The sequence below is a fragment of the Heterodontus francisci genome, chromosome 7 (assembly GCF_036365525.1).
Source record: "Heterodontus francisci isolate sHetFra1 chromosome 7, sHetFra1.hap1, whole genome shotgun sequence".
Taxonomy (NCBI): Eukaryota; Metazoa; Chordata; class Chondrichthyes; order Heterodontiformes; family Heterodontidae; genus Heterodontus; species Heterodontus francisci.
In genome coordinates this window covers 109925560-109939383 of record NC_090377.1, presented here as the reverse complement: position 1 = coordinate 109939383, position 13824 = coordinate 109925560, and the positions used below count along the sequence as shown (strand labels likewise).

Below are 13824 nucleotides of genomic sequence, written 5' to 3'. Positions count from 1 at the left end.
TGCCACAATAGGATTTGAACTCATATTGCAGAATCATTAGAGCAGGCATCTGGATTACACCCAATAACCTAGCTATGATTGTACCATACCCCACCTCTTCTAACAGTGCTCAGCTGTCAGGAAAATGCTTGATCTCATCCTTTTGCCACCAAATCTAAACACGATGATGATTTGGAGGAAGTTCTGCCCACATTACAGCCACTTGTCAACAGGTTTCTGTGCCCAGGATCACCAAACTGAGCAAATATGAGTCAGTGTTTGAATGTGGTGGAGGTGCAGTATATAAAGACTGAACACTGCAAGGAAAAGGCAGAGCGAGAGAGAGAAGCAGCTCCTTTACTCTTAGAAACCAGCCAGCTGATCACACAAGAGGCAGAATGAAATCCTTTCTCCTCACCATTGCTGCAGTGCAGATCCTCCACTGCTCAGGTAGGTACTGGAGAGAGCGACACCTCATAAAGCAACGAGTTATTGGGAATGAGATTCAGTTACTGATATTTTACCAATGTGTGAAAAGAATTCACTGAAGAACACTGGAGAGTTTTCTACAATTTTCCTTTTCTCTCTACAGGAATACCGAGCCCTAAGGAAGCTCTGAGAGTGTCTGTTATAAAGCTGAACGAAATCACTGAGACCACCAATCTGTGTGGGATAACCAGGAGAAGAGTGAAGGATGTAAGTGTGTCCTGGTCTCAGTGTGTTTCACTGTTTAAAATCTACAAGAATATTACTGAGTCCAGTTAGACACTGATTATTAAACAGGAGCAGATTATATTACACTCACACTGATGGGTGAATCAGTCCACAGTAAGAACACTAGATACAGTAACATATTAATGACCTCTTTTTCTCTCATCAGATTTATCGCACAGGAAAATTGTCGTACAACGTGGATTTGACATTCTTGGTGAAAGAAACCGTCTGCTCCAAAAATTCTGGACTGGAATTTGATGATCCCAACTGTTACTTCCGCACCAAAAAGACTGCAGTGAGTCCTGAGTTATAATGTCACATCGAAACCCCTATTTGTACTGAGTTACATCATAGAAAGGGCATGCGTACTGAGTTATAGCATAGAAACCTCCTGTGCCAGTGCTAACTTTGATGTCAATCAATAATTTTAATAATTTCTCTTTTATTTTGACAGGTAAAAGGTTTTTGCAAAAGCCATGTTGAATATTTTGCCGATGAGGTTGTTGACATTGATGTGGAGTGTCGAGGTTTGAAGATATTTGACAGTAAAAGTGGATCATTAGAGTCCAGTGAAAACAGTATTGAGGTAACCTCACAATTATACACATCAGGGCAATGGGATTTCTGCATTCTGTGGAGGGCGGTGGGGGTGGGGGGAACTTTCTCCAACTCTTGGACTTGATTTTTTTAAACTTCCCCCTCTTCCCTTGGCAAATCCCTTAGGTAGTGGAAAAGCAATCTGAGCTGTTCCTGACTGATTAGCAGTAAATCTGTATGGAGATATACCTCTTCCTACAGTTATTAATAAAAATAATTGACCCCTATTGCCAGGAGTTTATCACAACAGAGTCCATTTTATCACAGTAATACTTTAACCATTGCCCTCACTGTACTGCATTTATTATTGGTGCATCAGAAACTATCCAGATGTTTGTTGACGCCATCACCACTTAACACTGAACCACTGCATTCCATCCTGGAAATGTAAAGAGTTAACATCTCCTCAATTCCCATTTAATCTCATTTAGATCATTGATTTCGGGATGATGCTAAAACTAATGCTTTACAAAACAACATGTCTACCCCTCATACTAAACATATAAATATTAATATTTTAATACAGATGAAAACCAAGCGAACCTTCTCTCCAAAAGTTTACAAACGTAAGTATAAATTGGGATTTTTACCAGAAGATTATTGACAATTGTAAATTGCCAAAACCTGGATTTCTCTAGTTAGAATGGAATCTGTGACAATAATGTGCTTTTAGTTAATTCTATAGCTGCCCAAAGACAGTAGGGGACGGGATACAAATACTTGTTGAGTCTTGTCCAGTCCCAAGTCAGAGGATTTTGGGATGGCCCTAAGTAGAGATGAGCTTTATTTTCCATTGAAGATGACATTGGAACAGGTCGATGTTACTGCAATAAATGTTGACATTCTCAGCATCTAGCAGACAATAATTACTGGGTGTTCCAGAGGGAGCACAATAGGGCAAACTGATAATAATCTCAGCCTCCATTAGTTTCTCCATTGACCTCACAGCCCCACTGTATCAGGGCTGGATTGATTATTGCTGCACTGAACAACAGGAGATGTTTGCTGAGGATTTCTCCAATTCAACACTGAGTCATTGAACTCAGTTCTGAAGGAGTTAAAATTTCATCATTTTATATCTAATATAATTGGAATCTGTTCTTTACAAAGGATTCTAAAAGTTGAGAAAAATACAAAATGTCTCATTGATCCCCAGCACTAAACAGATAAATTTGAATATTTTGATACAGGTGTAAAGCAAATTAAAAGACTCGTCGCTTCAGGAGGCTTCAAATGTGAGTATAAACGGGGACTTTGTGTCAGATAATTGCCTTTTGCTTATGGTGGTGTAGCGGTAATGTCACTGGACTAATAATCTAGACACCTGGGTGAATTCCCTGGGGACACGGGCTCAAATCCCACCATAGCAGCTGGTGGAATTTGAATTCAGTTAATTCATAAATTCAATTAAATAATAAAAATCTGAAAGTGAAAAGTAGTGTCAGTAATGATGCCATGAAATTATCATTGATTGTCCCAAAAACCTGTTTGGTTCATTAGGAAATCTGCTGTCCTTACCTGGTATGGCCTACACGTGACTCCAAACCCACAGCAATGTGGTTGACTCTTAACTGCCCAATGGCTGAGCAAGCCATTTAGTTGTCAAGAGTGATTAGGGATGAGCAACAAATGCTGGCTTTGCCAGTGATGCCCACATCCCCTGAAAGAATAAACAAATCATGACTATCAACAACCATAAAACATTGAACGCAGTCCATCTGAAAATGACAGTTCTGTTGATTCTGTTCATTCCAGGAACACAATGATGATTCAAGAGCCCGACAATAATCATGAATGATACTTCTGAAAGGCTGAGATTGGTGTGAACACAAGAAGACCTCATTCAGATTAAAGAAGATGTCCTCAATTGTACTTTACTTGTTCATATATAAGGGGAGGACCTGGGGTTCCTGACTGTACATTTTACTGTAACTGGGAGATTCAATAGTTTGTAAATGTTCTGTCCTTTGGTGTGTGTTGTCTTGTATTCTGTGGATCACATTAAAAGTGTAAAGAGAATAATTCCTGATATTCCTCCAAATGTTGTCTTACGACCAGGTGAGGCAGGGGTCTAGATCTTCCCTCTCAGCCTTTTCCTGGTTTGACCGTAACAGGGTTTAACTTTTAAAACATCATGTTTTTAGCTTCCCTCTCAGTGAGTCCTTGCTCACTGCTCTCGAATTGTAATGGCAAAGAAATCAACCAGGCAGGTTTTCTCAGATTTATGCAAGAAAGGTGTAAGTTTATTAACCTTAAAACTCTAATTCAGTTAAAACTACTAAAGATATGCGGCGCGTCCATGTTAGCCTGCATACGCAATAAACACACACGCAAGTAGAGACAGAAAAGGAGAAAGAATCAAAGTGGAAAGGTTTGAAGCAGTAGATGGAGTTTGGTAACTGGTTTTGGTCTTTGATTGAAGTTAAGTCTTGCAGTTCTCGTTGGGGCCCAATGCACACTTTCAAACTTGTTTCGCGTGTCTTCTGTCCTGTGGCTTGAGTTACTTCCGTGGGTCCCTGGAACCTTGTGTGAGAGGGAGTCAAAGAGAGAGACAGAGAGAGGTGCTCTCTTCTTGAAATTCACTTCCAGTCTCTTTCAAAACTGTTCAGTGTCAGGCACAATTCAAAAAATCCAGGTTGGCCAGCAAGTTAGTCATGTGATTAGCTCCTTGTTTAGAGCAGCCTCGCCTGCGAGATGTGTGGATTCCTTCAAGCTTACCAAACCTTCTCAGTGGTGTGCGTGGTGATGGTGGGGGGTGGGGGGAGGGGTGCGGTGGAATTTTGGCTCACTGACTCTCAGTGTCTCTCAATCATCACAATTGACAAATCCCATCTGGCTAATTGAGTCAGGGTATACTCCCATTGCCTTCTTCATGCAACTGGCTTTTAGAATGCAAATAAGCAGCCATGTTTTCATCCACTATTGTGGTCTTATTAAACAAGTTATTTCAACTCCAGTAACAGTTCAATAATAATGTTCCATATGATGAAATTAATATATCTCATTTTGGTAGGTGTGGTTTCCATCACAATTGTTTCTCACTTCACTGATGAGATGGAAGTTTAGGCAGACACAGCATTCGAACCAGCCTGTCACACTTTTGTTCCTCAGTCTACTGATAGCTGCTGGGGAACTGGGGCTTCACTGCTTTAAGTCCGGTGTTGGGATGTAGACAATTAGCAAAGTATCAAAACAGTACATTTTAGCAATGTGACGCTTTCAATCCTTGGAACATGTGACACTTGATTTTTCCATGAACCACTCGGCGAGATGGTTTATAAGAGTGAATTCCTGCTGCTGTGTGGAAGAGAACTCTGACAGTTGCTGTGTTATTGGAAATATGTATCCTGAGAGTGGAATTAGTTTTAGTAAAGCCCAGTTCATTAGAGACCCCAGTCTCTTAGTTAAAGTAATCAATTGAAAGCTCCTACAGCAAACAGCAGGTCTGGCACAATTGTCCATGGACAAAAAAAGAATTTCTGCCTACAATACTGTTCAGACCGTTCAAATCCCCAGCTGCTTTCTCTGGTGTTTCCTACTGCATCCCTGCTGCACTCTACTGGGATTTCCCTTCCTTACACTAGCAGCTTCCCGATTGGTGTGTGCAATCTTACCGAGTATCCACTTTGCATCCTCCAGAATCCACATTCTGTAGCTGTGCCCGGAGTGTGCAGTGTGAGGAATGCCAGTCACACAGAGGATACGGTCACATATGGTGAACAGGACATTGGCTGCTCCTGATGTGTTAAACCTGCTACTTACTGAACCATTCATGTGATATTCACCAGCAGCATTACCTGCCACCCCTCTGCATGGGAATGAGTCTATTCCGTGTAGCTGACTGTCAGTTTGTGGCCTCTCTTGTCTTGAGATAACTGGGCTGGGAGACCAGTCTGATATCTCTCAACCCTACAGCGAGTGACACCTGTATTTGTCGGTGTAAACATGTGATTTGCCTTCTTTTAATATCAGCCCCGATTATCAAAGATAGAGAATGGGTGGAGGACAGTCCTCTGAGAAGAGAGGACATTGACAGCCATCTGAAATCCACTTTAATGGACAGCTTGGTATCCAGAAGCTACTGGTTCTGGAGCCTGAATGGGACAGCCTTGCTCCAGTTGTACTTTGTATCTCTGTACTGCAGCTTGTGTGGATCTGTAGGTATGGAGTTCTGTAAACTATTCCCAATACTTATACATAACAGTTACAGTCCAGACACTAGTTCCGGTTTGGCAGCATGAGTAGAGTTGGTGAAGTGTCACGTCTTTTATTATTTATCTAAAAAGAGTAGAAAATGTGAGGAAAATTACTTGTAAAAACAGTGCAAACTACTTTAATCTCATTCCCTCTGAAACACCCTGATCCACTCCTCCATTACCCCCGATACCTCGTTCCCTTCCCACGGCACCTTCCCATGCATTTGCAGGAGGTGTAATACATGCTCTTTTACCTCCTCTCTCCTCACCATCCAAAGCCCCAAACACTCCTTCCAGGTGAACCAGCGATTTAGTATACTGTACTCGCTGCTCGCAATGCAGTCGCCTCTAAACTGTGGAGACCAAATGCAAATTGAGTGACTGCTTTGTCGGACGCCTCCGCTCAGTCAGTAAACATGACCCCGAGCTTCCGGCTGCTTGCCATTTTAATTAACCACCTTGCTCTCATGCCCACATTTCTGTCCTTGGCCTGCTGCAGCATTCCAATGAATCTCAACACAAGCTCGAGGAACAGCACCTCATCTTCAGAATAGGCACTCTACAGCTTTCTGGACTCAACATTGAGTTCAACAACTTCAGAGCATGACTGCCATTTTTATTTTATTTTATTTTATTTTTTAACCATGTCCCTGTTCTTTTTCATGTTTGTGCTTTTGGACAGATTATTCTGCCATTAACACTTTCTCTGGACAAATGCTTTGTCTTTTACTACGGCCATTACTACTCCCTTTGCCTTTTGTTCCATGATATCTTTATCATATAATCTTTGCTGCCCTCTGCCCTATCACAGACCTTTCCTTTTGTTCTTCTTCTCCACCCCCTCCCACCCCGCCCTTTCACTTGCTCAAAACCTATTGCATTTCTAACCTTTGTCAGTTCTGATGAAGGGTCACAGACCTGAAACGTTAACTCTGTTTCTCTCTCCACAGATGCTGCCTGACCTGCTGTGTATCTCCAGCACTTTCTGTTTTTATTTCAGATTCCCAGCATCTGCAGTATTTTGCTTCCATTTTATTCTCCACTGTTACTGTGTGTCAGTTAATAGAGAATAAACCTGTTCTGTAGTTTATAGTTTAACCCATATTCTGATAGTGTTCTTACTCTTCCACTCTCTGAAGCCGAAGAGATGATGAGAGGGTTTGCGTCACATCGAGTGGGGTAAATAGAGAAAGGAAGATTTCTACTCACCGTGGGCAGTGCTACAATCTCAGATATTGTGGGCTGGATTTTATAAGCTCGCTGCCAATCTCGGCAACGAGCTTCAAAAAATGGCTGTCCACCCGCGCAGACCACACGTCGCATTTAAATAGCCGGGACATACCACTCCCACCCTCCCTCCGCCTCCCCCAACCCGGTGACGTGAAGGGGGCGGGAGGACCGTTCCCAGCAATGGCGTCAACAGCCTGTGCGCAGGCGCTGACGCCATTTTTAAAGATCTTCAAGCCCTATCATTAGATTTAACGTTTTAAAGGGAAATGGTTTTTTAAAAATGAAATTTCCTGATATTGCCCCTCTCCCACCACCCCCCAACAACCAAGATTTAATTCCTTGCCCTTCTCCGCCAAAAAATATTTGCCTTGTGCAGCTGACCTTCCACCCTCAAAGTACATAAACTTTAATCTTTATCCTTTTCCCCATCCCCTACACCAATAAAATCAATCTGACACCGCTGTCCCCACCCCCGCACTGGAAAACTTACCTGCTCCCCCCTCCCAACCAGTGTTTCACCTCGGATGCCGTGACAGGTACCTGAGTGCCAGCCACCGGCACCAATATCACCCCGGAACAGACAGCGGGAGTGGGTAAGCAATCAATAGTTATTAAAATAAAATTAAATATTTAAATGGGGCTCCTGTCATCGAGCGGCTGGTGGCCCGCCACAAGGCCTCGCCGCCACCGGCAATATCAGGTCAGGCCTTCCTGGTGGGCCTCTGCCAGAGGCATTTTCTGGCCCCCCCGCCATGGCCCTTGATGTCGGGGAGGCTATAAAATTCAGCCCTGTGTGTGTGAGCTCAAGCTCCAATTTATTGGGAGCAAAGGGTTGTTTAGGGGAGTGATCCTTTATTGTTGAGCATGAGAGAAATGTATGAGTAAAACCATAAACCTAATAGGAGGATCACTTGAAGCCTGGAGTCTTACTGGGGCAAGGACAGCAAACATAAAGAAATAATAATAATAACGGAGTACATTGTTGATGTCTTCTGACATGCAAAGAGCCCATTATTAATGTGCAGCGGAGGCTCATTCTTTTAATATGGGGATCATTAAAACCCCCACTGTGTCCATTCTCCATATGAATGATCTTGTCTGTATGCAATTCGCTGTTTTGATGACAATTAAACTTCACATTAAATCACTTTGCTTCAGATTGTATACGTATTCCACTTGTAATGTTACTGAACCTTGATCTCCTCCATGCTTTTTAAAGGACAATCAAACTCTTTAAATTTATCCAGTGGGAAACCGATGGAACCTCCAGAAATGACTCCATCACAAAGGTCCCCCAGGACAAAGGATTTCAAACTCAAGGGAGCTTGATAACAAGTCACGTCTGTGAGAAAGGCTGGCAAAAGTTTCCTTAACTCTCTGTTTTCTAATTGCAAACCCCTTAATATGGATAAAAGAAAGAGAAAAGATTATTACATTGCTGCACCCATAACTTGTAGGACTGGATTTTCAATCTCAATTTCAATTTGGATGCAGGTGCGCATTGAAAATCACAATCTTGGATGGTGTCACTAATTCCCAACACCTCCAGAACGCACTGCAATTTTCAAAGGGAAGGCAGGTGGAGTGGGAGGGGGAGCCAGCAACCCACACACCTCCAATTAACCAATTGTTGAGCTCATTGTGGAGCTCATTAACGGTCTTTGGAGCAGCAGTTTGAGATTTTCAATTGGGAGGCATGGGGAAAACGGAGGGTCTGGGACATGTTTGTTTGCAGCTCTCAGGGACACTGTGGGAAGCCATGAGTGCTGATGAATGCAGTGCTCCACAGTCCAGTGAGAAACATGAGATTTAAACTCTGATGCTCAAACAGTGGCACAGAGTTGCCATCACTGGTGCTGAGAGGCTTGCATTTGTGAGGATTTCCCGGCGGAGCAGCAGGAGAAGGTAGCGACTCTTCGGTGGGTAAGTGAAGGCACCAGGAACTGTGTTTTAAAAGTTGTACTTACTGTTTTCCTTGTGTTCAAGCTACTTTTGGCGCGGGAGGAACCGGAAGCTGGACGGCAGCAAGGACTCCTGGGTAGGTATTTTCTTTAAAGGTGCGGAGCTCCGTGGACTCGGCCTCATTTCCCGGCGGAGCAGCAGGAGAAGGTAGCGACTCTTCGGTGGGTAAGTGAAGGCACCAGGAACTGTGTTTTAAAAGTTGTACTTACTGTTTTCCTTGTGTTCAAGCTACTTTTGGCGCGGGAGGAACCGGAAGCTGGACGGCAGCAAGGACTCCTGGGTAGGTATTTTCTTTAAAGGTGCGGAGCTCCGTGGACTCGGCCTCATTTCCCGGCGGAGCAGCAGGAGAAGGTAGCGACTCTTCGGTGGGTAAGTGAAGGCACCAGGAACTGTGTTTTAAAAGTTGTACTTACTGTTTTCCTTGTGTTCAAGCTACTTTTGGCGCGGGAGGAACCGGAAGCTGGACGGCAGCAAGGACTCCTGGGTAGGTATTTTCTTTAAAGGTGCGGAGCAGAGTTAACCCGAGACACTACACATGTAGTGTCTCCCACCCATCCTCCTCCTCTAATCCTAATAATAAGACCCTTTTTACCCTCCTCCTCTAACCAAAAAGGACTGAACAGGTAAGCTATTTCACTGTTTTTGTTAATATCTATATTTGTACTTAATTAAGGGGTAATTGAGTAAAAGAAATGGCAGCCAGGGGAGTGCAGTGCTCCTCCTGCAGTATGTTCGAGGTGAGGGGAACCTCCGGTGACCCTGCCGACTTCACCTGCTGGAAGTGCATCCGTCTCCAGCTCCTATCAGACCGTGTTAGGGAACTGGAGCTGGAGCTGGATGAACTAAGGATCATTCGGGAAGCTGAGGGGGTGATAGATAGAAGCTACAGGGATGTCGTTACTCCACAAAACAAAGGCAGCTGGGTAACAGTTAGAGGTGGGAAGAGGTCAGTGCAGGGATCTCCTGTGGTCGTTCCCCTCAGCAACAAGTATACAGTTTTAGATACTGTTGGGGGGGACGGCCTATCGGGGGCAGGCTGCAGTGAACGGGCCTCTGGCACGGGGTCCTGCACTGTGGCTCAGAAGGGAAGGAGGGAGAACGGGAGAGCACTAGTCATCGGGGACTCGATGGTGAGGAGTACCGACAGGCGGTTCTGTGGGCGCAAGCGAGACGCACGGATGGTTTGCTGCCTCCCTGGTGCCAGGGTCCGTGATGTTTGTGATCGCGTCTTCAGGATCCTTAAAGGGGAGGGGGAGCAGCCAGAGGTCGTGGTGCACATTGGCACCAACGACGTAGGAAGGAAGGGTGGCACAGATGTTAGAAGTGAGTTTAGGGAGTTAGGCTGGAAGCTGAAAGCTCGGACGGACAGAGTTGTTATCTCTGGTTTGTTGCCGGCGCCACGTGATAGTGAGGCTAGGAATAGGGAGAGAGCACAGCTGAACACGTGGCTGCAGGAATGGTGTAGGAGGGAGGGCTTCCAGTTCTTGGATAATTGGACTGCATTCTGGGGAAGATGGGACCTGTTCAAACAGGACGGGCTGCATCTGAACCAGAGGGGCACCAATATCCTGGGAGGGAGGTTTGCTAGTACTGTTCGGGAGGGTTTAAACTAGTTTGGGAGGGGGATGGGAACCGGACTTGTAGTCCAGGGACCAGTGGGTCCACTCAGAAAGACAAAGAGTGTAGTGAGGTATTGGGGAAGGTAGCACTGTCGCAGAGGACAGATGGGCACGGAGAAGGGTTAAAGTGCGTATACTTCAACGCAAGAAGCATCAGGAATAAGGTGAGTGAATTGAAGGCGTGGATGGGCACTTGGGACTACGATGTTGTGGCCATCACTGAAACGTGGATAGGTGAGGGGGAGGAATGGTTCTTGGAGGTACCTGGTTATAGATGTTTTCATAAGATTAGGAATGGTGGTAAAAGAGGTGGGGGGGTGGCATTGTTAGTTAGAAATAGTGTAACAACTGCTGAAAGAATTTTCGAGGAGGATCTGCCGACTGAGGCACTGTGGGTTGAGGTCAGGAACAGGAAAGGAGCAGTCACCTTGATGGGAGTTTTCTATCGGCCCCCCAATAGCAGCAGGGAGGTGGAAGAGCAGATTGGGAAACAGATTTTGGAAAGGAGCAGAAGTCACAGGGTAGTAATTATGGGGGATTTCAACTTCCCAAATATTGATTGGCAACTCTTTAGATCGAATAGTTTGGATGGGGTAGTGTTTGTGCAGTATGTCCAGGAAGCTTTTCTGACTCAGTATGTAGACTGCCCGACCAGAGGGGAGGCAATATTGGATTTGGTACTAGGTAATGAACCAGGGCAAGTGATAGAGCTGTTGGTGGGCGAGCACTTTGGAGATAGTGATCACAATTCTGTAGCATTCACTGTGGTAATGGAGAGGGATAGGTATGTGCAACAGGGCAAGGTTTACAATTGGGGGAAGGGTAGATATGATGCTGTCAGGCAGGAACTGAGGAGCATAAGTTGGGAGCATATGCTGGCAGGGAAGGGCACGGTCGAAATGTGGAACTTTTTCAAGGAGCAGATAGTAGGGGCCATTGATAAGCATGTCCCTGTCAGACAGGGAAGGGATGGTCATGTGAGGGAACCGTGGTTGACAAGAGAGGTTGAGAGTCTTGTTAGGAAGAAGAAGGATGCGTATATAAGGTTGAGGAAAAAGGGCACAGGCATAGCTCTGGAGGGATACAAGATGGCCAGGAAGGATCTGAAGAAAGGGATTAGGAGAGCTAAGAGAGGGCATGAAAAATGCTTGGCGGGTAGGATAAAAGAAAACCCCAAGGCCTTTTACGCGTATGTCAGAAATATGAGGATGACTAGGGGGACCGTAGGTCCGGTCAAGGACAATAGCGGGAGACTGTGTGTTGAGCCGGAAGAGATAAGTGAGGTTTTGAATGAGTACTTCTCTTCGGTATTTACGAATGAGAAGGGGCGTATTACTGAAGAGGACGGTGTGAAACAGACTGGTAAGCTCGAGGAAGTGCTCGTTAGGAGGGAAGATGTGTTGGGGTTTTTGAATAACTTGAAGATAGACAAGTCTCCCGGGCCTGACGGGGTATATCCAAGGATGTTATGGGAAGCAAGGGATGAAATTGCAGAGCCGCTGGCAATGATCTTTTCATCTTCTCTGTTGACGGGGGTGGTACCAGGTGATTGGAGGGTGGCAAATGTTGTGCCCCTGTTCAAGAAAGGAAATAGGAACAACCCTGGGAATTACAGGCCAGTTAGTCTTACTTCGGTGGTAGGCAAGTTGATGGAAAAGGTGCTGAGGGATAGGATTTCTGAGCATCTGGAAAGACACTGCTTGATTCGGGACAGTCAGCACGGTTTTGTGAGGGGTAGGTCTTGCCTCACAAGCCTGATTGAATTCTTTGAGCAGGTGACCAAGCAAGTGGATGAGGGTAAACCAGTGGATGTGGTGTACATGGATTTTAGTAAGGCATTTGATAAGGTCCCCCATGGTAGACTTATGGAGAAAGTCAGGAGGCATGGGATAGTGGGGAATGTGGCCAGTTGGATTAAGAATTGGCTAACTGATAGAAGGCAGAGAGTGGTCTTAGATGGTAAATACTCAGCCTGGAGCCCAGTTACCAGTGGCGTGCCACAGGGATCAGTTCTGGGTCCTCTCCTGTTTGTGATTTTTATTAACGACTTGGATGAGGAAGTCGAAGGGTGGGTCAGTAAATTTGCAGATGATACAAAGGTTGGTGGAGTTGTGGATACCGAGGAGGGCTATTGTCGTCTGCAAAGGGACTTGGATAGGTTGCAGTGCTGGGCTGAAAAGTGGCAGATGGAGTTTAACCCTGAAAAGTGTGAGGTCGTCCATTTTGGAAGGACAAACACGAATGCAAAATACTGGGTTAACGGTAGGGTTCTTGGGCATGTGGAGGAGCAGAGAGACCTTGGGGTCTATGTGCATAGATCGTTGAAAGTTGCAACTCAAGTGGATAGGGCTGTGAAGAAGGCATATGGGGTGTTAGCGTTCATTAGCAGAGGGATTGAATTTAAGAGCCGTGAGGTGATGATGCAGCTGTACAGGACCTTGGTAAGGCCTCATTTGGAGTACTGTGTGCAGTTCTGGTCGCCTCATTTTAGGAAGGATGTGGAAGCCTTGGAGAGGGTGCAGAGGAGATTTACCAGGATGTTGCCTGGAATGGAGAATAAGTCTTACGAGGAAAGGCTGAACATTCTAGGCCTCTTCTCATTAGAACGGAGAAGGATGAGGGGTGACATGATAGAGGTTTATAAGATGATCAGGGGAATAGATAGGGTAGACAGTCAGAAACTTTTTCCCCGGGTGGAGCAAAGCGTTACAAGGGGTCATAAATTTAAGGTGAAGGGTGGGAGATATAAGGGGGATGTCAGGGGAAGGTTCTTTACCCAGAGAGTGGTCGGGGCATGGAATGCCTTGCCTGGGGAAGTTGTTGAGTCAGAAACTTTAGGGACTTTCAAACGGCTTTTAGATAGGTATATGGATAAAGGAGAATGATGGGGTATAGATTAAATTGTCCTTGACAGAGGACAAAGGATCGGCACAACATCGTGGGCCGAAGGGCCTGTTCTGTGCTGTATTTTTCTATGTTCTATGTTCTAGGAGTGTGTGGTTGGGCACTTGAAAGGGATGTGAGGCTGCTGGGTATAGGAAATTCTGGCAAACCAACGAGCGGCAGGTGAGGGAGTCGAGATGCAGGCTACTCCGACATTGGACGGAGTAGCGAGGAGGAGCTTCAGCAGATGCTTCCTCCTGAACAGGAGGAGGCCAGCGGAGCACAGCGAGGGGCTGCAGGGGGAGGAAGGTGCTACCCAAAACGTTGGTTGTACTGCCCAAGAGTCAGCTACCTGCAAATGGCAAAAGTGCCAATACTGTAGGAGGCTGCATCTATCCAGTCTATCCAGGCAGATGGTCTCGGATATTTGTGCTGTGGTCCACAATGATCGAAGGCCTCACGGCCCCCATGGCAGTCCTGTAGCCATCAAGATCACTGTCGCCCTGAATTTTTATGCATCCAGGCCATTCCAGGGATCAGCTGCAGACCCTTGTGGCATCTTGCAGTCAGCAACTCATCACACCATCAGGCAGGACACAGATGCCCTCTTTCTGTGGGCAGGGAGCTACATCCACTTTGACACA

The 13824-nt window shown here is 45.5% G+C and overlaps 1 protein-coding gene across 1 annotated transcript; it reads left to right on the top strand.

Annotated features, from left to right (window-relative positions):
* Nucleotides 1-305: 305 nt before the first annotated feature.
* On the top strand, nucleotides 306-13367 carry LOC137372410 (secreted phosphoprotein 24-like). Its single transcript, XM_068036298.1, has 8 exons — nucleotides 306-429; nucleotides 572-675; nucleotides 860-988; nucleotides 1148-1279; nucleotides 1817-1856; nucleotides 2481-2525; nucleotides 5263-5451; nucleotides 13288-13367. Exons 1-8 carry the CDS (start codon nucleotides 378-380, stop codon nucleotides 13365-13367), a joined length of 771 nt encoding a protein of 256 aa, XP_067892399.1. The 5' UTR covers nucleotides 306-377.
* Nucleotides 13368-13824: the final 457 nt, after the last annotated feature.